Genomic DNA, 24793 nt, shown 5'->3' on the forward strand with positions numbered 1-24793 from the left:
AGCAGCAGCAGCAACAGCAGCAACAGCAGCAGCAACAATGGCAACAACAAGGACATGACAAAGTTTTGCATGCGCCTTGTTATACACTGTTCACAATGGGGCTAAAGAGTATATTGGTTGTGTGCTATAATACTTTGTTTGTCTGATTGAGTGGGCTAGTAAAGGGGTTTAGCGTGGCTTCACGGCGCCGCAGACTCAGCAGGATTCATCCTGTTCCCATCAGAAGGACGTGTATTCCATTATTATATAACACAATTCTCTATACATTTTTCATATTTATACTCGATTGCAAACTTAAAATTATAGTTCCGATTCAATTTTATTTCCCTGCTCAAGTCGGCAGGTTTTGAATAATCTATAGTACATATTTTTTGGAATTTCCCAAATGAAGAATGAAAGAATGAAAATCAATGTGGCTTACAGCATTAAAGCTGACAATATTCATAATATGATTATGATTTATAGAGAGACTCACGAGAAGTAGGGGCGACAATACGAACTGTTGTGTCTGGGGCTCCTTAAGAGTGGGTCGAGCTCTTTGTACTTTTCCTATAAAAGGTCGGATCTTAGATGTGAAGTGACAAATTCTTTGTCCAGCTACTTTCGTCCGGACCAAGTTAAGGCTGGAGAATGCACAGAGAATGTGCATAGTTCTTATTTCTCTCCAAGCAGAGCCACCTACACTCTGCGTAAGGGTGAGAACCTCAGATGATGTTTGATGATATGTCTAACTTATTAAGCTTGCAAGCACATTAGCTTATTGGAGTCCCTTGCTAGACTACCAGGGGTTCTCTGATTCCTTCTGGAAAAAGTATTCCAGGAAGGAGCCACAGGATACAACCGAAGGGCTCTGTGTCAATAGGGAAGCTAGATTAACTAAATAGAGTAGATAGCTTATTGAGAAGCTTCTCTATGAATCTAGCTAAGCACTCCTCATAGTCTAGATTCTATAATTTAGTAGCTTCTTCGACGAATTTGCCGCTGTTAAATAGAATTTGATGGAGGGGCCACAGGATATAGCCGAAGGGCTCTGGGTCAATAAGGAAGCTTTATTAACCAAATAAGTTATTGAGGACCTTCCCTAAGAATCGAGCCAAGCTCTCCTCACAGTCTTACATTCTTTAATACTGCAGAATCTTCGACCTATTTCCCGCTGTTAAGCAGAGTATGTTGCAGTCGCTCGCATTCAATATCAAACCATGCAGTTGTTGTTCTCCTTCTTGTTTTTTTTTTTCAATTGGCAACCACATTTTCTATTAGTGTAAATATGCAAAGTACATGAAGACATGAGGCTCCACTTCCGTTATGAGCGTAAGCGAGAAATAACCATAAAAATGTTGAATGCTGAATGTAAAATGCAAAGTGTAACTTTGTTGCGCCCCCCCTGGATAATGGAGAAGGGGGAGGGGCAAAGGGAAAGGGAAATTTCTGTGCTGTTTTTGGCATTTTAAATAACATTTGTGGGTCATGTTTAAAATCTCTTTATTTCGCGCCTCGCTCTTATTATTCATTCACACTTCATTTGACGAGCGCTCAAATTTAAAGCGAATGCCATTTAATGAAAACGAAAACGAAATTGAAAATGAAAAAAGAAAATCGCATTTGAGAGCAAACAAGAAAAATTAGCAGCACAATTTGCAAGCCAGAAAATTCCTGGACAAACGGTCAAACGAAAATGCGAACATTTTTCAATCATTTATAATCCGAAGCGGAATTTTAAATTCCGCAAAACGGGAAATTTAGCTTAAATTTCCAATTGTAAAACACAAAAAAATGCTTTTGACAATTTTAACATATTAGTTTACAAATTGTAATCAAACGCCAGCAAAGGGCGTTGGCTATTGAGGTGAGAGGAGGTAAAATTAAATACCCTGGCAGGATTATTTTCGATTATTATCTATCGATAGATTAAGTCTACAATCGATAATTATCGATATATATTTATGCCTAGCTATGCAACTGTCTGTAACACTAATAAAGTGTATAAATGTTGGAAATGTTTTTCGAAATTCTCTTAATTGTTGACGGAAATAGTTTTGTGCATGCCTACAGATTTAAACGATTAATCGATAATTATCGATAAAGTTTAGCCATGCAACGTCGTATCACTTATAAAGTGTATAACAGCTTAAATATATGTCTCAAACGATAAAGAAATGCCATGCTGCCTGCCACAAAGAGATTCATCTATGCCACGTTTCATAGAGATAGCTTATAACGATTTTTATGGACATATATGACTATATAGAACAGGATATTATAAATCATTTCAATATAATTATATATATAAATAAATTTAATGGGTTCGCAAAAGTTTGACAACATTTGAAAGACCCTGCGGAAGTGTATTATAATTATAACACGCACCGGAAAATGTTGTAAATGTTTTTCAAAATTCTCCTAATCATTAACGCAAATAGTTTTATGCCTAAAAATTTAAACGTTTAATAAAAATGTTTAAATATTATAAAATATAAGCTAAGGTAAATTTAAAGTTCGAGGCTAAACGAGCTATTCTGATAGATTTGACACAATTTGTAACAGAAGCTTCTGCACTGGGTTTGTTGTGAGTGGAAAAGGGGACCGACTGCTTATACCCTGTTTTCTTTGGTCGTGGTTCTTTGATTTCAATTTGCAGCGCCCCTTGCTGCTTATCAAAGACAAATATGAACTATTAATAATGCGCCGCAGTCGAGCTTTTCGGGGGCAGCTGCAGCTGGCACATTAAATATGTTGGCGTGCGCGTTGGCGAATTCGTGTGGCACAGCTGAAAAAAAAATGCAAATTTCACCGGCGAGCGGACAGATTGCTTGGGTATCACTTGAATGCCTTTCACTTTGATTTCGAGGCGGACGCGACGGGCGACCCACGGCTGGCGCGGCAAAATGCAACACGTGCGCCATAAATCAACTGCGGGCCGTGCGTTCGCCCGGGCTTCACTGTAAGCCATTTGCAAAAATCAAATCAAAAATTGTTTGAAAAGTTCCAAGTGCTTAACTCTTGGCCAAGGCGCACAGAGAGAATGCAGCGACAAACAATGCAACAAATTGCAGTCAGTGCCACACACACGCACACACACACACACACACACGCACAGCTTGACTTGGGCAGACCCAAAGGAGCAACTTTGTAATTGTCTAGCGGAGACACGTGGGCGCCGCCGCGACCACGCCGGCTCTGGCTATCACCTTCTCGCATAGAATAAAGTGCCTGCCATGTTGCCCCTAATAGGCAGACATAGTCATCATCATCATCAACTACATCATCATCATCATCATCAACTACATCCTCATCGTCATCATCATCGCTGCAGCCATTATCATTGTGGTTGCTCCCAAGATGTGGTTTACCTTTCGCCACCGTCGAGTGTTGGCATTGTCTATCCCGGCTGCATAGCTGAAATAGCAGCGCATTCGATATGCCAGCCGGGCATAGCCGCATAACACTGTGCAACACAATACAGGCACTAGCCAAAACTAACATTAGCTGTAATACAATTTTTATGGCTCGCATAACCGACTACTTAATGCTCTGCTCGGGGTGTAAAGCCAGTCCCGACAACCTGATACCCTGCTAAAAGTATTCTTTCTTAATGCCTTTTGTACAACAGGCCAAAAGCTATTCACTTTACGCACTTGCTGTGCTTCTTCTTAGCTTTTCTTTACACTATGTATATGCATTCTTGACTAACTTCGGTCTTTGTAGTCCGATCTTTATGAAGATTTCTGGGTCTAAAGGGCTCTATTTTTATAGAACCTATAAGAGCTAGAGACTTGAAATTTGGAATGTAGTTTCCGATAATCGATAACTTGTTAGAATATCGTTCTCTTTGAATGTTCATCGAAAAAGGGGGGGAGGAATACAATAAGTGAAATATATTCTATACGAGCTCCTAAGTACCTAGCTTGAACTTTGTGAGTTATGCTTATAAATTAATCCAGTCGCAAAATCGATATTAATCGACATAGTAAAAAAAGTAAAAGTAATGTAAACTTTATTTAAATATATTACCAAAGATTGTTTGCCCTGGTCTTAAAAAGCATGATAGATGGGCGCACATTATCCTGCACAACTATTTGCCGCCGCAAAAGTATCGCTTATTTGTTGGATAGTGTATCACTGGGCGACTCTCTCACACGCGGGCTCAATACGCGGCTCAAGTTCTTTTGCGATGTTTGACGCTGGCGGAGTCAAAATTTAATTGAATGAAAGCTTTTTGTGTCGTCTGTTAATTTGCTTTGAATGAAGTTCAACATTTGTGACGCCCCTCAGCAGCAGGCGCCAGCCACGCCCACTCTTACAAAAACACACACACACACGCACACACACACGCACACACACACGCACACACACACGTGCGCATCGCCTGCATATGTGTGAGTATATATATAGTTTGGAGTTATCGCAGTCGGGTTTGCCATTTGCGGGTGCAAATGTCAAGTTGACTTTGCCTGCACCTCGCAGCTGTGTGTGTGTTTGCCGCGAAGCTACGTGCCTGGCGAAGGTGTGTGTGTGTGTGTAGGTGAGAGAGGGGGGGGGGGTTCTGGCTGTGGATTTGGCCTGGCCCTGTGCCTGATTATAGTGTTAACCCTCTGAACTTGCAGCAGGTGCGCCAATGTCAACGTCGACTTCCATTCAAATGTCGCCATTTCAATTGCCCGACTGTGCATGTGTGTGTGTGTGTGTGAGTGTGTAAGTGTGTGTGAGTGTGGCTGTTGCAATTGTTTGCTTAACTATTTCATAGTTGTTAGAAATTTGTTTAATGCATGAAGTGGCGGTTACTTGGCGTATACGTAATGTCTGCCACACTCTAATGCAGCGAGGAAGAGAGTGACAGGGAAAGTAAGACAGAGTGAGAGCGAGGGAGAGAGGGGGGGAGAGGGAGAGGGGGAGGGAGAGAGAGCATGCTGATGAGCAATTAACAAACAATTGCAACGTTTTTAGTCAAAAATAAACAGTGCGGCAAATGTGGACAGACGATAGACGAGCACGAAAAACGAACAGGGCCAAAGAATGACACTCAGCGAAAGGAAGGCCCTGGGAAAGGGAAAGTAAAAGTATCTCAGCTAAGCGAAACATTATGAAACGCTCGAAAAACTGTTAGACAAGCAGGTAAAAATAGAGGCAAGGTACACAGCGAGAAAAATGGCAAGACTTTTTGTACTTGATTCTAGGCCTAAGAAATTCGTAGGATTTCGAGCGCGAATCGAGCTAAAAGTTCTTGATTTAATTATAATTCGTACTTAATAGAAAGGGTTAAAAATGAATGAATCAATTACAAAAAATTTTACTTTTAGTAGTTAATTTACTTAATTCAATCTCTATAAAATCAAGAAGAATAAAAGCTGATTGAAGTTTAAAAATGCTTGAATCCATAAATCTACGGCTTTTTCGGAAGTTGTATAGCTGAAGAGACCAAAAAATTGTAGAGTATTGGCACGGGCTCGCCCAAACTGGGATTGTATTAAGCACATATTGGGCTCAATTTAAAACTATACTAGTCTTATTTCAGGGTGAAAATTGGGATAATTTAAGCATTGGTGGTCTTAAATTGAGGATGTTTTGAGAGTTATTATTTTGAGAGTTATTAAAACATGATTCAATACTATTTCGTTGTTAAGGCTGAAGAGCGTTAAAAACCAAGCTTCAACCAAGTATTTATGTAAGTCATACTTTTAAAAAGTCATACTTGAAATAAGAATTTTATACTTGAATCAAGTATTACAGCTCTTACCGCACTTTAAAATTGATTCTACTTGATTTAAGTACAAAATTCTTGATTAGTTCTTATTGTGTGAATAAACTGTTGAATTGATTCAATTATTTGGGCAACTTATCAAGAAGGAAACCTATTCGAATCTCAGGTTTGGCTTCAGAATTGACTTAGTCTAAGTCTCATAATAGCCAGCGCTATATCAAATTATATTCAATTGAAAATAGTAAAAATAATAATGAAAATAATGGTTATAGCTGAACTTACACTAGAGTCGAAAAAAGTTGATATAGTTTTTATTCTTCCTGACGCGACTTGCTTTGCCCTCGCGGCGTTAACATTTTTGCGCCTATGCTAAATCCCTTCAAATGGGAGACTTTATGCTGCTCTGACAATCTACAATCGTGTAACTGAGTTTTGATTACGCTTAGTTTTTTTTTTTTTTTTGTGTCTTCCACTCGACTGACAGTTCATCCTAAGCCTTGACATAGTTCATATGCCCGCTTTGCCCGGGCGCGCGCACACACAAAAAACTGCTCACATTGCATTCTTTTTCAGTTGCAGCGCGCAAATTTTTGCTCATAATTAAAAGCTAACAAAAGGCAAAACTTGCCGTTGCCCTAACTAGTGGGTAGGGGGGGGAATCAGGGGGGAGGGTGAGGGGTTGGTTGTGTACTTACCCGCTGCTAAAGCGCTGACAACATTTGCAGTGACATGCGGTGATGTTGCTGCTGCTGCTGTTGGGGATGTTGCTGCTGTTGACCCAGCATGCCTCGGACTCGACGCCGACAATAATAATTTGGCGCCAGCAGCAGCAGCAGTTGTTGAGTTTGGCAAAATTTCAGCTACTTGGCTCACATCGGTGGACGAGCTGCTGCTGCTGCTGTTGCTGCTGTTGCTGTTGCTACAACTATTGTCAAATATTTGATGCACAGGCGGCAGCACATCTTCATAATGCAAACTATCTGGCGTAATATGCGTGGCCAGCGTTGTTGCTGCTGTTGTTGGCTCAGCGGAAGCTGTAAAGTTATGCTCATCATCAACGTCAGATTCAAGCGCTGACAATGTCAGTTGTTGCTGTTGTTGTTCATGATGTTGCTGCTGTGTCGGTTGTTGTTGCTGCTGAGTTGCTGTCGCCTGCTGTGCGGCTGCGTTGCGCTTGCGATTGTAGTACTCATAGTTTGCTGCTGTTGCTGCTGTTGTTGCTGCTGTCTCATCATCATCTGCAGCAGCAGCAGCAGCAGCAGCAGTTGCTGCCGCCGCAACAACAGCAGAGTGTTCGCTGTCATCAGTTGTCGTTGTCGTTGTCGTGGCTATGATTTTATCCTCGACCATAAATTGCACTTTTTTGCGCGTGCTCGACGCCGATGTCGGCGTCGGCGTGGGCGTGCCCGTGGGCGTTGGTATATAGAACTGTGACTTGCCCGAGGGCGTCAACAGCAGAGGCGCCGTTGTTGCAGGCGTTGTGGCAGCATTGTCAGACGTCAGCTGAGGCACAGGCGCAGGCACAGGCGCAGGCGGCACAGTGAGCTCCAGCGTGGACGGACGTTTCAGTATGGACTTGATGCCGGGCGTGATTGTGGGCGTGACAGCGAGCACAGAGCCGGACGCGAGCTTATCAGGCAGAGGAGTGGGAGCTGTTGCTGCTGTCGGCGCCAGATTTGGCGACTCCTCCGACTTCTTGTTGCGCGGCGGACGTCGTGGATTGTTAGCTGTTGTTGCTGTTGTTGTCATCTCTAGACGCTCGGCAGCAGCTGAATCGCTTGGCTTTTCGCCCAGGCTAATGCGCTGACCCGCAATCGCAGCCACATTGTTGCTGTAGAACTTGCGCTGATCCCGTTCCCGCTGCTGTTCCCGTTCCCTTTGCAGCTGCTGCTCATCCTCGTTTAGCTGAGCGTCGGCCACATCAAAGTCATCGTTGGGCAAGTTTTTGGTCTTGGCTTGGCTTTCGACTGAGATCAGTTCGTAGGGATTGACATTGCAGCGCAAGATGGAGCGACGCGTCGTCGTGCTGCTGCCGGCCAGTCCGTTGCACTGCAGCAGCGCCTCGTTGTCCTCCATTAGCCAGCAGTCGGCGGGATCTGGCGCTGGCGCCGACGTCGGCAGCGGCGCACGCGTTCTGCTGCGTCCGCGCTGCACGCCCGTGCCTCCGCCTCCGGCCTTGGGCGTGGCAGTTGCACTCGCAGCAACTGTCGCAGCTGCGTCGCGGCTACGTGACTTGCCGTCCTTGGAGCTGGCGGGCGGTGGCTCGACGCTGGGCTCCGGCGACAGCAGACGTGTGCGTCGCATCAGGTCATAGGGATCCTTTAGCGCATCCAAAATCGTGGGACGTGACCTCTTCGTGGCGCTCACCACGCGCATTGTTGCCGCCATCGGTCGCCGCCCGACGCCAGCAGCAGCAGCAGATATTGCTGGCAGCCGCACCGTGCCCCCGCCGCTGATGGTGGCCAGGGGCAGGCGGGAACCTTTGCACTTCTTGCACACGCTCGCCTTCTTCACGTCACGTTTCGTCCCGTTCAGATACTCTGCGCACGAACAGATCACAATTGCCAGCGCGTTGCCCGGCTCCCCCCCATAGGCATAGGCGGCGGCGGGGGCGTGGCGTGCGGGTATGCCGCGCACAGTGCCATAGATCCAGGGCTCGGCATATTTCATGGAGCGCGACAACGCGCTCGGCACAAGCTCATAGCCGGGCGGCGGCATCTGATAGCCCAGATGCTGCAGATGATGATGCGGATGCTGCTGCTGCTGCTGATGGTATTGGAGGAGCTGCTGTTGCTGCTGCTGCTGCTGTTGCTGCTGCTGCTGCTGCAGATGCTGCTGCTGCTGCTGCAGGTGCAAGAGCTGCAGGGTCTGCATGCCGCCGACCGTGGCTAGAGATGCGTTTTTGCTATCGCTGCTAATTTTGAGCCGTTGACTCCACGTTTTCTTTGATTTGTCATACATCGGCGTGGCCGTGCGTTGCTGCAGAGGGAGAGAGGAAGGGAGGGGGATTATTAAATGGGTTAACTTTCAGTTCAAGTAAAGTTCACCTTTCAGTAGTTGTTGTTGCTGCTGCTTCTGCTGCTGCTGCTGCGCTCATAATCCCCAATTTGAATTAATGGCTTTGATGTTGCTGGGACTCGTCTGGCTATCAACTGTTTGCCTGCAAAAGATGTGACAGAAAATGATTAAAGCGCAACGTCCAGCGGGAAATCCGTTTAGAAAAGTTTATTATTGAAAAAGTTGAAAATGCGATTATATGTGCACCAGACGAAAGGGGGGAGCCCGGAGCCAGGGGGAGGCTCTTGGCTCCTGTCTCGGCTCTCGGCAGCAGCTGCATTAATATTTTGAGTAATTTAATGAGACGACCGACCAGGCTGTGCTTAGTCTGTTGACAAATAGCTGAGATTAACAATGCCCAAGGGCCATAACACGGCTCGACAGACATATCATAGCTATAAAGGGGCAGTTCTCTAAAACGCTTTCGCCAGAAATTCGCCAAATGTGGGCTAAAAGAATCTTTAGCTATTTGAGAGGTGGCTTTTACGGCATGTGAATACTTCAGTTTGGGGTACAGTGTATATTGAAGGTCAAAGCGATAAGGTTCAACTATATATCTATATATATATATATATATATCTAACTTGATCAAAGGAAGACACCCAAAAAAAGTTTTTCTTGAGAAAATCTCCAAATTATTACAAATTGTCTTAGTTTCACAAAAGTTTCCTGTTTTTTCTCCCACTTAGAAAAACATGTGCATATTTGTTAACTTTTTTCTAATATTCCAAAAATATTCAATATTTATAAATATTTGTATAAATATAATTTATATATATAAATATTTTTTTTATTTATAAAAAAATAAATATTTCATATATAGACGTAATTTGGGTTATTTCTAGAACTGTCAAATTTCACTCTTGAAATTAAGCTAAAATTATTGATATTCTTCCCACTGTCACGACATCGATAAATATTAATATTCAGCGTAACTTTGAGCTTATAAGCGTTGGTGGCAACATGAATACAGAATGGGCCACATTTTGGACACCTATTTCTTGTATACTGGAGTGCCCGACTAGCAGTTACCCTATAGAAAACATATTTGATATGCAACACGTTCAGCAACATTTGCATATATCGGGAATTTGTATTTGTCAATTGTATCAATATCAGAAATATGCCAACCTTTGCTCACATTGCTCTTAAAGACTTACATATTTCTGTGCTTTTTGCCATTAGCAGGGTATCTGCCAGTCGAGCACTTTTGATTAAGAACTGTATCAGGCATTTGCATTTATCATTTGTATATATCAGGAATATGCAACTTCTTAATCATATTTCTCTTGAAGAGTTATAGATTTGCTTTTGCTCAAGCAGGGTATCTGCCAGTCGAGCACTTTCGATTAACTCCTCTATCAGGAATTGGTCTATATCATTTGCACATATCAGAAATATGCCAGTTCTCGCTCTCATTTCTCTTGAAGAGTTATAGATTTGCTTTTTGTCTCGAGCAGGGTATCTGCAAGTCGTGCACTTTTGACTCAAGCACTCATTACTTGTTGCTCACCAATATTAATTGCCTGCTTGTTGCTGCCGCCTCCGTTGCTGCTGAGCGTATTGTATCCAATCAACTTGAAAACTCAATTTGGCCCCTAAGTAGACAAGAAGTGCCACACAAATCGCAAGTAATTTTTAACAATTTTCACACAAGCTCCAAGAAAATATTCGAAATCAAATAAAGCAGTCAGCAGCATATAAAACCGCACTCATCGCAGCTGCCCAGGGCCCAATTTAGGGAGAGGGGAGGAAACTCTGGAAAATGGGGAAAACTGTCGCGTGGGGCGCGGGAAAATGGTCAACACGCTTCTCCTGTTGTTGTTGTTGTTGCTCCTTTTGTTGTTGCTGTTGCGGTTCAACTTTGTTTTCATTTTTCGCGAGTGAATTTTTGGTCGTCATCGTGACCACTTTTCACAATCAAGCGACTGCCCACAAAATCTTTGCAAGCGGCTTACAGTTCACTTCTTCCAGTTGTTGCTGTTGTTGTTGTTGTTGCTGTTGTTGTTGTTTAGCAGCTCAGCAGCGCTTCCTGCGTGCCGCTCCACGCTTGCGGATATTAATCAAAATGCGCCAAACGCAACCGCACAAAGGCCTCCCTCCTCTGCATCTGCCTCCCCGTCCCCGTCTCCGACCCGTCTCCAGCTCCAGCTCCTGTCTCCGACTCCGTCTTCATCTCCGGCAGCTACTTGGACGCGCACCGGACACGGCAGCTATGTGCCCCGGCCAGACGCTGGCATACTTCGGCTTAGTTACCGCTACAATTGTTGCTGCTGTTGTTCTTTTTCTTGAGGTGCTGCTGCTGCTGCTGTTGCTCTGCTGCTGCTGGCCAAAACACGTCGCTGAAAAATGTTGATAAATGTTGACAATTTTTCCGGCAACCACTCGTGATAAATCTAATTTTTCTCTTGCTCGCCTGCCGTTGCGTTCTTATAGTTGGCACCCACGGCATTGTTGCCACTCGCCAGTTGCCAGTTGTTGTTTATTGTTGTTGTTGTTTGTTGCTGTTGTTGCTGTGACTGTTGCTCTGTTGCAGTTTTGATTACATGGCTGCTCCTTGTTGTTGCCAAGTTGTTGTTGCTTTTGTGTAGGTGTGAAGTAAAATTAAAAACGTGTCATTTTTTGCTTTATCGCGTGACGCCCATTTGGGCAAAATGTTGCCATGACCCAACGCCGTCGGCGGCCCAAACACAGCAACAACAACAGCAACAACAACAAATTGAATTTAGGTTGCTTTGCTTAGCCGCAGATCAAACACCCTTGCAGCAAATTTAGGTAGAGAAATTTGAATATCTATTAAAATATATACTCTCTTTTCTAATGGGTTTGAACTCTTAGCTTCATGTCCAGTATGATACTCCTTCGAGATTTTTAGAAGGAATGATACTTTAGCCGCATATCAAACACCCTTGCAGCAAATTAACGTGCAGAAATTCGAGCATATATTCAGAAATATATACTCTCTTTTTTTGGGGGGTTTTAACTCTTAGTTTCATTCAGACCCCCATTAAGAGAATTACGCTTTTATGTAAGGAGCATAGGGAAGCTCTTAATTGCCGAGTTTGATGAAAATAAATTGAAAGAACCGATTTTTGAGTCCGATTCGAAATGGATTTCCAAATATTTGATGATATTGGTATAGCTCGTAACTTCTGTCTTTCTTTGAAAACAAAAAAGTTGCCTATACATAAACTCATTTTTTGAACGATTCCGACATACAAAATGCATACAAAAAATCCTTTTATAAGGCAGCTTATAGCTATAGTCATTATATAGTATATAGTGCTATATAGCTAGTGATTATATCTGATACTGGCTGCCACAAAGAAGAAGAAAATAATCTATGCTAGAGTTTCACCTAGCTGACTTACAGCTGGATGAAGCTATATGAAGCTATCTTCTTGGCCTGATCAGGCATTTATACAGATTTACACATATAGATGCATTGTTCGTTTTCTGCCTTGATGCGTTACATAAAGCCTGCCCGAGCTAAAACACCCCAACGTAAGGGCATTAAAGCAACTATACAACAAAATGTGTTTGAGTGAAATTTGAGCCACTTTACTTGAAGCTGGCCCAGTCGGATATTGTGCGGTTGCGAGGCGCTGCTCTGGATTGTGGCCAGAAAGCAAACAACATTGTGTGCGTGTATGTGTGTGTGTGAGTGTGTGTGTGAGTGTGTGTGTGAGTGTGTGTGTGAGTGTGTGTATGTGGTGCAGTGGTTAAATAGCTGGAATACAATTCGAGTGCTAAGCTGGCCATGTGAAGCGTGCATCTTAGCCCCAATTGTGATTTGCGTCTATAATACTCTAATGCGCTGATGAACTGCCTGTAATTACACTAATTGCAGCAGGAGGGGGGAGGGAGGCAAGGGGGAGGGTTGTTGGTTTTAGTTTGGCCCACTAATTGTATTTAATCTTGTTGAATTACCTGGCCATACATAACTGTAATCGCTGGCAAAACAGTTAAATTACACGTAGTACGAACGGTATTTGCATACGCGAATAAATTTGTATTTAAGCGGATTTAGCACACTTCTCAGCCTCAGCCTCAGCTCGAAATGACATTCAGCCCATAATTAAGCGGCTGCGATTGTCTTTTGGCCAAGTTGCAAGTCGCAAGTCGCAAGTCGTTTTTCTTGCAGCCGACCGCACGGTGCATCATAATTTTTCACGCTCAATTGGCTGCAGCTAACCACGAGAGAGTTGCACATTTTCCATTTCCTTTGGTTGGGTTTTCCTTCTCTTTTTTTTCAACCCATTCTTTCTGTTTTTGCGCCAAATGCAATTTGTCATTATAAATTTACGTCAGTTTAGGCAAAGGCAAAGCCATTGGAAAGGAAACTTTTTGGCCAAGCTGGGAAAAACTACTGCATTTTTCAATATACATATATATTTTCGAGCTTGACTCTTCGCACAAAACTTCAGCAGCAAAAACTATGTGGGAAAAAGCTATCCGTTCTGCTATTGTTGTTGTTGTTGTTGTTGTTGTTGCTGTTGTTGCCACCCACAGAAAACTTGGCCGCAGATTGATGGTGATATAAAAAAGTAGTTAACGCAATGCCGCAGTGGCTAAAACAAATGCCAGCTACACGGAGCTTTGGCGTTGTCGCAGCCGCAGCTAATTAAGTGGCAGCAGGTTAAAGTTTAATACAAATGCAGCGTATCATTTGCCAATTAATAGAGCGCCAAGCTAGAGATGGAACTCCACATGCGAGACACGGCACGAGCACGAGCATGAGCACGAGCAAGAGACATGCGTGAAGCCCAAAGAACACACTTTTAGTAGGAGATGGGGTTGAGAGGTTGAGGGGTTGCAATATTCTGATGTTCTCCATATCTGGGCTAGCTATTTATCGTGCCTTAATTGCGCGTGCTTTTGAGAACAGGCACGAGCCTGCACGACTTCGAGGCACGAGCCTGTCGTGTCAGTTTCTTGGCCAAGGACCTTGCTCATCGCTTCTGCCAAATCGCCCCAGCCCCAGCAAGAAACATACTTGCAGCATTTAAAATGCAATTAGAGCTGTGGTACACACACACACACACTCAAACGTACACACACACTCACACAGACAGACAGACACCCGCAATATGCAGCATATGCAGCTAGCTAGACTAAGTAGTTGCGGTTGGAGCCGCAGCTCATACAATAAGCGGCTTAAAAACCAGCGGCAACCTAATGAGCTAACAACCAAGCAGAGTCGTCGGCGGGGAGGGGGGTGGGGTAAGGGGAAGGGTAAGGGGAAGGGGAAGAGGGGTGGGACGACTCACAGATCAAGGCTAACTAAAGACACATCAAGTATACGAGCCGTGCTGCAGCTGTAAAACAAGTAAAAATGTTCAAGGGAAGGCTGCTCGACGGGCAGATGCCCTGTAATCGAATGGATGAGCGGGTCTTAAATGTGTGTAAACTTAAGAAAGCTTTAAGGGGAAACGGGGGTAGTAGGACAAAAAATATGAAATAAATTGGATCTGTGAATATCAGACAAGAAGTTGTCGTCTCTAAATCTTTTAATCTGCGAAATAAGCACAAAAGTCAAAGGCTGTAAGCCGATATTTATCGATTTAAAAAAAAAACATGGTCTTGGCCTGTTTGAGCCACATAAAAATCAACATATCAAGTTCGGTTTCGGTTTATCAATTTGTGGAAGCAACATACGCTTGAACTGTGTGTGCTACACAAAAATATACATATACAATTTGGTATCTCCTCTGAACTTCGAGCTCCTCGACTACAGATCGATATTTATCGATTTCTTAAAGCAACATACTCTTGACATGTGTGTGCCATACAAAAATCTATATACGAAATATAATCAACTACGGATCGATATTTATCGATTACCGAAAGAAACATACTATTAGCCATACAAAAATCTACAATCCAAATCCGGCTTCTCTTATAAACTTTGATAAACACAGAAAAGGCATAGGCCGCAGATCGATATTTATCGATTTCGTAAGAAAAGAGCGGGCTATCGAACATTTAACTGGTTTCTCATCTGGCATACAAGAGTTTTTAGTGCATATTCAGCGTCTCGGTCGATTATGTTCCCTTAAGCTGAGCTTATAGACAGACGGCAGACAGACAGGACTCGATCTAATCAACTGTTGTAGCTGATCAGATATATTAAAACACCTATATGCCCACTTGCAGTGGATGCAGGGTATGGGAATAAACAATTTCATTTAGCTGCTTTACAGAGCATCTTAATTTATTCAACTGATGCCAGCAAGAAAAATTGGCTGAGCAATGAGCGCATCAGCGCGGAGACGCGGAGCGCGGAGAGTGGAGCGTGGAGACGCGGAGACGACATAATCACCGCTTTGGGGCGCCCAATTCGCAGGCAGCTAAACACGGCTCAGGCTAAGCAAGTCGAGGTGGGAGATGTGGCCAGCAGCCGGGTGAAGCTCCTATAATTCCATGTGCGGAGCGTTGAGTGAAATGTGCAGCAGCTGCTTAAAGTGACGCCACAGACGTGTGCAACATGGAAGGAGCCGAACTGCAGTCGAGATGAAGATGAAGTGCCACAAGAGCTGGCAGACTGACAAACTGACAGACGGACGGACGGACTGAGCAGAGTTCGCTGTGCGGGGGCTGCACTTTATTTATATTGAAATTAATTTATTGAAAATTCTAATGAAGTAAGTTGCCTTTTTTTTTGTTGTTGTTGTCGCCAGGCTGTTGCATTGCTGTCTGTTGGCAAATGTTGCCACTGGACGGACATTCGCCCACAAACAGTCAACAGATTTATGTTTGGACATATTAATTTATGCGCTTAGATGAAAATTGTTAAGTAAATTGCGAGTCCAGGCGACAGAGATTTATCGCAATGGACCAACTGCAGCAGTAGAAGCAGCAGCAGCAGCAGGAACTTTAAGTAATTTACTTAAATGAACAACAGCTGAGAAAGAGAGAGAGAGGCAGTGAAGGAGAGAGAGGGAGAGAGAAAGAGATAGATAGAGGAAAAAAGAGAGGGAGAGGGAGGAAGGGAGAGCGTGTGATAGGGAGAGGGAGAGATATTCTCTCTGAACGAATGTAAGAGAGTGAGAGCGAGAGGGGAAGTGAAGGAGAGCGAGAGGGGAAGTCAAGGAGAGCGAGGGAGAGGGAGAGAGCAAGGGAGAGCGTGTGATAGAGAGAGGGAGAGATATAGACAGAGCAACACACTAAACGAATGTGAGAGAGAGAGAGGGTGTCGAATGCTCTGTTCACAAAGTGAAAAAGAGTTTATTAGTTGCGTAAGCTTTTTTTACTATAATGAAGAACTGCAACTTTGTTTATTTGACAAAGTGTGATCTCTTTATATACACCACCTGTCATATTATAGACAAAATATCTGGCTGATGCTTGGGTAAAAAAAATCAAAAACCAAATTGATTGAAATATTGAAGCTAAAGTATTCAAACTTATTGTTAAACAAGTTAATTCTCGGGGTTTTTTTTTATAATTATTTAATTTGTTAATTTATAATTGTAAATTTGTTACCTTATTTGTCTTTAGTTATAAGACGCCAGATTTTTGACAATATAAAAACTTAATACTCGGAGGTGCGGAGATAATATTTATACCAAGTCAATTATAAGCTAGAGTCCACAAATCGGGCCACTGTCTTGCCAAATACCTGCTCTTAAGATTGTGCCCAAAAAGTGCTCCATGAGCCACACACTGCAACATTCTATATTATCTAGAGTCACAGTTTGAGAGCCACTGCCTCACAGTCTAGCCAAAAAGATGCTGGCTGAACTGTAACAGAGCATCTGGCGGTCAATAGCATCCGATTGCAATTGCAATTATGCTTGTTCTTCGTTCGTGCACTTGTCTACAACTAAACTAATTGAATTTGCTGCTTTGTGAAATGTTAACAAGTTTTGCGGCGGGTGCAGCTCGCTCGTAGGCATGCAAAACTTTGAAAGCAACACACACATTAAAGAGCTGTGACAAATGCTGCAGCAGTTGCAGCAGCAGCAGCAGCAGCCATTAAATTTGTGTAATTAACCAGACGCAGAAGGAGACGGAGGCTGAGGCTGGAACAGGAACAGGGACGAGCAAGACGGAGGAAAGCGGCAACTTTGCTAAACTAATTAAAATGCATATTCTGGCTGCACATAAATGTGAAAAGTTTCCCTAGATATACTATAGTCGCCCGGTCTAGTTGCATGGTAAACAGGTACAATGCGACTTAATCCGCAAATGGGCATGGGTTAAACAAATAGATGACTGAGCCTCAGCCTCGGACACGTTGATGACAGTTTTTGCCGGAGCGAGGAGCCCTGCAATTTGTATAACATGCTGGGCAGCCAACAGTTGGGCTCAGTCTTAGCCACGTTCCCGTTCCCGTCGCCGCCGTCCCCGCCGCATCCAGTTAAACCAAAACTTTTTGTAAACTCATTAGAGCTGTCGGCCGAGCCAAACCAAACCAAACCAGCCAAGCCAAGCCGAGCCAGCCAAGCAAGCAGCTAAGCAACTCCGCTAACCAAACAGGCGTTCTGCCTGGTTGTAGGGGGTGGGGTATGGGAGGGGGAGGGGGAGGGTTGCTGTTGGTTGGTGGGACACAAGTTTTCTTCTTTTAATGCCCTGAACCTAGTGAGATTGGGCGTGAAGGGTATAATAGACTTGTGCAGAAGCATGTAACAGGCAGCAGGAAAAGAATGATTCTTCCATACGCAGAACGAGTTTATTACCTCTTATCGAATATCGATAAATATCGATATAAAAATTCAAAGATTATAAGATGTAGTAAATATTATATATAGCTTATGCGACTATTGCATATCTTATTTATTAGCCTAAAAGTCTTAATATATTTCAAATGATTAGATAATTCTCACGACTATCTCGAGAGAGTCGCTCCCGGAACCGAAAGCTGATCCAGTTCCGTACCTGTCCATGACTTAGCTCTAATTTATCGATTATAGATAATTTATCTAGTCAATGAGACTGCCACAAGATGAAATAGTTTTTATTTTCATAGATACTTTCTTTTCGCGCAAATTGGAAAAATAACCTTATTCTTAAAGGGTAGATCCTTGCGATGTTGTCTATACACAATTTTGTATGCCTGATTGAATCGTTGAAAATTGCATCGATCGGACTCTAAGCACCGAATGCAAGGCGCTGGGTATCTTATTGTCGGACACTCGGTCCTTTTTTTTTCTTTTCTGAAAGCAAGAAAACAAACAGGTCGGTAGCCAAAGAAACGGGTCAGGGACCGACCAGTGGACAGACGGACAGACAGGACAACAGAGGACAGGACAGAGAAAGAACCCGGACAGGAGAGGAAGGGAAGGCAAGGCAAACAAAAGGCAGGCCCGGCTAAGATAAACAGGCAACTTCTTATGCAGGCAGGGCTTACTGTCGCTTTTCATGCGGCTAAACATGCCCGGCGGTGCAGTTGAAATTTTATTTATTGCATTAACTTGAAACCGCTCGGCAAGGACGCGCCCCAAAGTGCTGCGTACAGGGGAGCGGGGGGGTTGGCTGCTTGCGGGGTAGCTCCTCGTAATAAACATAATGAAAATGATGTTCATAATGAAGCGCACTAATCGACTCTTTAACCAAGGGCGCAGCTGTCGCTGTAAGTTTACGACAGCCGTGAGCTGCCAAGCTGAAAACTATGCCGTTTAGAGTCCAAGGCTTAAACTGGAAACTATGCATAATCTATAAACTGACAGACTGACGGACTGACTGACCGACTGACTGACTGATTGATGATGATCGTGTAGTCCAAATCCCGAACAATAAGAATTTCACAACTTTTGTGTGGCAGATGGGGCTCTAGCTAATTCCACCTGCAGGGGTAGAAAATTGATGGAAATTGTGCAAAGGCAACATTTTTTATTTTTGATGCCTTAGCAATAAATTTCTTTTAAGACAGCTTTTTGTATAAATCCCTAGAAGAGGGGTGGAAGGAGGGGTGGCTTAAGATCCGATCGATTCGAAACTAAATTTCCCATTTCAAACAATTTTTCATTTAGAAATAAAATAACGTATTTACGAGGTATTGGAAAACCCAATCGGGCAACGAAAATGAATGGCAACTCAATTTTAAATTCAATGTCATAAACTGTGGCCGAGCAAAGCCGAGTAATATTCACGCTGTGAGCATTGAAGAAGGGCTTGCTTTATATTGCAAATGCGATTGCTTACACTTGAAAAAACTTGGGCAAACAGCGCTCTTCATATGCATCACAATTGACAGCAGGAAGTTTGGGCGATTAAGCCCGTGCCTGAGTGTGTGTGTGTGTGTGTGCATGTGTGTGTGTGTGAGTGTGTGTAGTTGCATAAATAAATATATTTTGTAGAAATTAACATATGTCCTTCGGCGCGTCTGTCAGACGGCTGAGCGGAGGGGGCGGGGGGAGGGGGGACAAGAAATTGATTGTGTGGAAAATTTAATGTGCGCAACATTTTCATAGCATACTTTTGAGTGTTTTGCAAATTGCAATAATTGCAGGCATATGTAACTACAACTGAGCGTGTGTGTGTGTGCAAGTGTGTGTGTGTGTGTGCACTGACAATTAAAATGCTTTTGATATATATATATATATATATATAATGATTCCTTTATTGTTTGACCTTTGTATCGCTGGCCATTCCAATAATAAAATTGACTTACTGCTCACCACATTTATTTACACACTCTTCTGTGTGTGTGTGTGTGTGTGTTAATTTGTTGTTGTGGTATGGGTGTGGCAGGTATTTATTAATATTGTTCGACTGAAAATAATTATGCTGGTGTTAAGTTGAGCGTTAAGCACTTTGCCAAAATGATGGGCAATTAAATGGCAGCCACGCGGTAGCAAAAAAAAAAAGAAAGCATTGGGTTACAAATTAAAATCAATTTTAAAGTGTTTAAAAATGTACTGCAAAAAATATACGAAAATTGGTTTTAAATTTAAACTCGATTAATTGACAAAAACAAAAGGTTTTGATTTTATGAATGGCCAGCAATCGAATCGGGGGATCATCGAATCGAAGTTGACTACAAGAATTCTTAATTATTTGTCATATTTTATTTATTGATAACAAAGTAATTATATAGATTTACCGAAGAACCACTTTTATATATAAATAATCTGTTTAGGCAAATAAAATACTATTTGGTATGAAAAAGGGCGAAGCTCTTGCTCTAACACAGTTCTTTCACACAAAAGGTGCGCTTCTGTATGCTTCTTACTTAACGCTTGTAATTCTCAACCAGTTAAAGCTTTGAAAGAACAGAAGGCCCTTACAAACCTAGAGTTGATTAAACAAATTCTGCTAATGATAGAACCGGAAGGTTGTTACAAAAAGCTGAACAGATAAACATAATAAATAAAGAACAACAAACTTTGAGCTGAATAAACTAAATTTTATTATTTTTTTAAATTAATTATTTATTTTTAAATCAAATTAGGATTTAATTCTATTCTATTCTACTATTATTCACATTTATTAATTTAGTTTTATATCAAATTCAAAGTCTTCAATTTTAAAATTACTTTTAATAATCTAAATTAAAAAAATTCATTTAAATAATATTCCGCACTTTGCAACTTTTCAATATGTGACACGCCCAATTTTAGAGCCCCGTGCAATTTTTTACAATTCTGTCGAGTCATAAGTCTGATTGAAACGCATTTGCAATTGATGCAAAAGTTCAAAGCACACGAATTGTGCATAAATGAAGTGTCAAACAGGCAGCTGGGCGAGGGGGAGGTTGGGCGACGGGGGGTGGCTGGGTAGAGCACAAGTTCAGTTGACATTTCTTGGCAGTTTTGCGACTTTCATTTGACAGATGTCAAAACGTTGGGGGAACTCAATTAGTTGTCGCCGCAAATGGCCTCAGCGCTTGGAGGTGGCTTGCATTGCTGCGAGAGTGGCTCGGGTGGTTCGTGTGGTTCGTGTGGTTTGAGTGGCGGTCAACTGTGTCGGGTTTATTTAAGCCAAAATATAGACATTTGTGAACATTTTAAATAGATCTTTAATTCTTAACAGCTATGCGGCATGTCTGTAACTTAGCCTTAAGCCAAACTAAAACAGCCTCAAATCGATTACAAACTAAAACTAAGAATGGGAACTGGGAACACGATGCCACACATTGCCGCCATGCTCGGGTCATAGCCGAGGGGACTGTGCGGGAAGGAGGAGGGGGAGGGAGAGAGGAATTGCCTCACAGCTCGGTGCTCTCCATGTGCGGATTGGCATTGCGAATGCCCAGATTTTGTAGCTTGCGCAAACGATGTATCTGATGGCGTAGCTTGTGCTTGAACACAATCTGATTGTTGACCGTCTTCAGGTCGTCGGCGCTGCAGCCCTTCAGATTGCGCCACGTCTTGGCCAGCAGCGTTTCGGTAATGAAGTACTTGGCCTTCGACAGGCGCATATACTCCACCTTGCGACGGGCCAGCTGCTCCCGATACAAGTACAGATGGAAGGCAACGCTGGGCGGCTGCTCCGGATCCTGCTGAGGCGAGTGGCTGCTGCTGCTCTCGTTAACAAGTTGCTGGTAGCGTGGCATGTTGCAGTTGCAGTTGTTGTGTTTTGTGGCGACACTTTGATTTGATTGCTCTCAATTTAGATCGAGAAGTGATGATGCTGCTGCTGCTGCTTCTCCAGCTGTTGTTGCTGCCACAGAGTTTGCTTTGGGTTTGATGTCAGCAAATGCGTTCGACTTGCTTTTTATGCACTCGACCGTACGATGTGCCACGTACCTGCCTGAACTTTGGCCCTTCTTTTTTTTCTGGGGTCTGTGCACAGGTTCTACCTAGCTGGAGGTCTACCTGTTCGTGTGTGTGTCGCACTTTGACTTGCGCCGCAATAAAAAACAATTCATTCTTAATCTGCTTGCGAGCCATAAAGTTTCACATATTTTGCAAACATGTTCATTCTTAATCCGATCGCTAATCCGGCCAAAGCGGCTTGCACCGACAGCTACTGTCAGCACTTTTAAAAAAATCGCCTGGCCTTACAAAAAGATTAGACCAATTTTCCAAGCAGCTGTAAGACAAGCAGTTGCATGTCCTGCGGCAGGCCGCAAAGGGGTAAGAAGCAAAGGCTGCCGGGATTAGTTCCTGGATTGCAGCTGCTGCGCGATAGATGTTCATTAATGATCAGCTGAAATTCGACAATCAATTCAATTCCGGCACGTTGTCAAAATATATGAGCTGAAGCTTGACTCTGGCCAAGCTCTGTAATCCTTGCGATTTATAGCCCATTCTCAGTTGGGACTCGGCTAAGTTTTCAAGTTTTCTTCTTTTTAAATCAAAAGACAAACTTCTTATAACTGTCTGGCTTGCGAAAACAGATGAATGAAAAGTGTCGCGTATATTTCATGGCAAGTTTTTCATCTCGGTTTTTTTTCATATTTACTTTAATTTTTCTCTTCTCATCTCCTTTTGCTTTTGCATAAGACAATCATGTCAATTTCTAGATCAAATAAAACAAAGTTCAACCTACTTTTACACACAAAATAAATACGAACTAAAAGTGGCAAAAAGTGAGCGTTAAAAAAAATAGAAGAGAAGAAGACGAAGCAGAAGAAGAAAGTGACAGTCCTCTGGCATAAAAATTATGGCAAACTTTTGCTTTTTAAATCTAACGAAACGAAACGTGGCGAACTTTGCAAACTTCAATGTTGAAATAAGCAATTTTCGCGTTCAACTACACACACACACACACACACACATAGAAGTCTGTCTGAGACTGTGCGCAGGGCAAAAAAGATTGAAAAGTAATTGCATTCAAGAGCTTGTAGTTAAAAATTTATAGATGTAGTGCACAAGAATCTGGACAAAACGTACAAAAAAAAAAAGCTGCCGCTGCTGAAAATATTGAAAATGCAATTGCTCGCAACATTCCCCCCCCCCCCCCCTCCCAAAAAAAACCCCCCGCGATGCAACGGTAATTGCAGAAATTTGAGCGCGCACGGCAAAGAAAACAAAAACAAGACGGAAAAACTCATCTGCAAAAGGCCGAGAAACAAATACCCTTGCAAACTTATTTCCATACTTTGCCAGACAAGTGGCTGCAAATTGGGATTTTTGTAGGGAATCGAACCGGTTCAAGTTGCAATTTCCAATATACTTTTATAAACTTACAAAATTACTGACAAACAGAAAATCGAACCAAATAAGTTGACCAAAAGACAATCGAACCGAATGCTTTACAACTGAACACGATTCTAAAGGAGAATCGAAATAAATTGGAGATGAGAGGTTCAATTTTGTTTAAATTTAAGCAGACAAAATCTAGGACTCAGAATTGGCCTAAGCTTAAAATTAGAAACAGATCAGAAAGTCAAAAAACATAAAATGTTTGTCATAAAAAAAAGAAACCTCTGAGACAGACTCAGCTCCAAGACATAATTAATATGGAATTTCAGCCATTCATCTAACTATAATTTGTTGCCACTTTTGGTAAGAGATTTATTGTGCATCCCATCTAAGAAAATTAAAGATTGTGCCATATTTTCAGTATAAAACTGTTTTACATTCAAAATTGAATTGTTTCTGAAGAGTTTCATTTTTTATGAATCTATGACAATACATGGTTTGCATCCAAACCAAATTCAAGACTGTAGAAAAACAAATTCACATATCAAATCTAAAGGCAGAAAGTTAGTTTGAACCATGAACAGAATCTACAATAGATTTGTTGTATACCCTGAACCCATTAAAAAATGGCTAAAAAGGGTAAAATGTATTTTTTTCCTTTGGAATTGTAGTTCTGGTTTTTTATAGAGTAACTTAATATACGGGCTATTGTTTAATGGATTGATTTAAATGTATTTCAGTAAAAAAAGAGAAAGCAAATGGAAGCGTACAATTTCCAAGCTTGATTAAGATCCGGTATGAAAAATATAACAACTTTATGCTCTCCTATATAAGAACTCATTTAAGAACTGAATACTCGAATAGTTTCTATGGCCACCTTATGATATATTGGTTCGAGCCGGCAAAGCTTCATCCGAGAGATAAGTTTTCATAGCAGCAGTCAGACGTCTCTTCCGGCTTGAGGGTAGTTTTACATATACTTTAAGAGTAACTTTACTTTACATATACATATACTTTATGCATATACTTAATGGGATTGTAGACATCTCTCCTCTTCCCGTCTCACATATTTGATGGCAATATCATAATAGCCTCTCGGCAAGGGCATGCCATGAAAATACAGCGTACAAATAAAAGTAAGTTAAATTGCAAATGAAATGTAATCAGCTCTTTAGCTTCATTTGCCTGAACATCTGCCATTTACCAGCTCGCAGCAGCTCGCAGCTCGCATCTCCCATTTCCCATTTCCCATTTCCATTAGCATTCGTATTCGGCATTTCCATTGCCATTTTCATTTGCATTATTAACGGCATGAGTGAAATTTGAGCAGCAGCATGTGAAGGCAGCATTTAATTTGCCTCTTCCTAGTTTTTACTGCATATTTTGGCCACGGCAAATGCAGCGCCTGCTGCAGTTGTTAATTGACTTTGAAAGATGCGCATCTCAATTGCTAATTTTTATTGTTCGAAATTTTGTCGAAATTTGCGCTCATTTGGTCAACGTTCGTTGCAGCTGCCCCGCCCCTCGACAGACCCGCTGCCCCTGCCCCTGCCTCTGCATAAAACTCGACAGATAGCACAATAAAATTGTTCAATAATTGCATTTTAAAAACACAATCTCTCACACGCCATATGGGGAGGGTGAGGGTGAGGGGGGCGCTTTGATTATGGCTGCTTAATGCATAAGCTGTGCCCATGCCACGCCCACTTTCGGCCAGTCGTGTTTGAGCAGCGGGAGGGGATGAGGAGGGAGGTGGGGGGGGCGGGGGGTTAAATATGATTGCAAACAGATTCAACAGAATTTGCACATGCTTGAATTTTCATATGCCTTTGCCTTTTGGCCTCATTTAATGGCTTAATTTCAAAGAAAATTGTTTGAAATTGCCTTACGTATGCTTTGTGTGTGCGAGTGTGTGTCTGTGTATGTGTGTGTGTGTGTGTGCGAGTGTGTGTCTGTGTATGTGTGTGTGTGTGTGTGTGTGCTTAACAGATTGAGAGTTTGTTGA

The 24793-nt window shown here is 42.5% G+C and overlaps 2 protein-coding genes and 1 long non-coding RNA gene across 4 annotated transcripts in view; all 3 read right to left on the minus strand.

Annotated features, from left to right (window-relative positions):
• RhoGEF64C (Rho guanine nucleotide exchange factor at 64C) overlaps window positions 1–8485 on the minus strand; it is a 45444-nt gene extending 36959 nt beyond the window's left edge. Inside the window, exon 1 of the mRNA XM_064683269.1 lies at window positions 6394–8485. Coding sequence (XP_064539339.1) covers window positions 6394–8416 — 2023 coding nt within the window. The 5' untranslated portion in view covers window positions 8417–8485. The remainder of the gene's footprint in view (window positions 1–6393) is intronic.
• A 4-nt stretch (window positions 8486–8489) lies between these two features.
• The window catches only part of LOC135429083 (uncharacterized), a 114196-nt gene continuing 97892 nt past the window's right edge, over window positions 8490–24793 (minus strand). For both annotated transcript variants that reach the window (XR_010436366.1, XR_010436365.1), the window contains 2 exons: window positions 8746–8858; window positions 8490–8677 (listed from right to left, as the gene is read on the minus strand). This is a non-coding gene — a long non-coding RNA (uncharacterized LOC135429083). The remainder of the gene's footprint in view (window positions 8678–8745; window positions 8859–24793) is intronic.
• Window positions 20907–21254, minus strand: LOC135429103 (uncharacterized). The gene has a single exon (XM_064683298.1). The coding sequence runs from the start codon at window positions 21252–21254 to the stop codon at window positions 20907–20909; it is 348 nt and encodes a 115-aa protein (XP_064539368.1).

This window comes from Drosophila montana, unplaced genomic scaffold (genome assembly GCF_035044405.1).
Source record: "Drosophila montana isolate Dmon_TW-CO22-7 unplaced genomic scaffold, ASM3504440v1 contig_2583_1, whole genome shotgun sequence".
Classification (NCBI taxonomy): domain Eukaryota; kingdom Metazoa; phylum Arthropoda; class Insecta; order Diptera; family Drosophilidae; genus Drosophila; species Drosophila montana.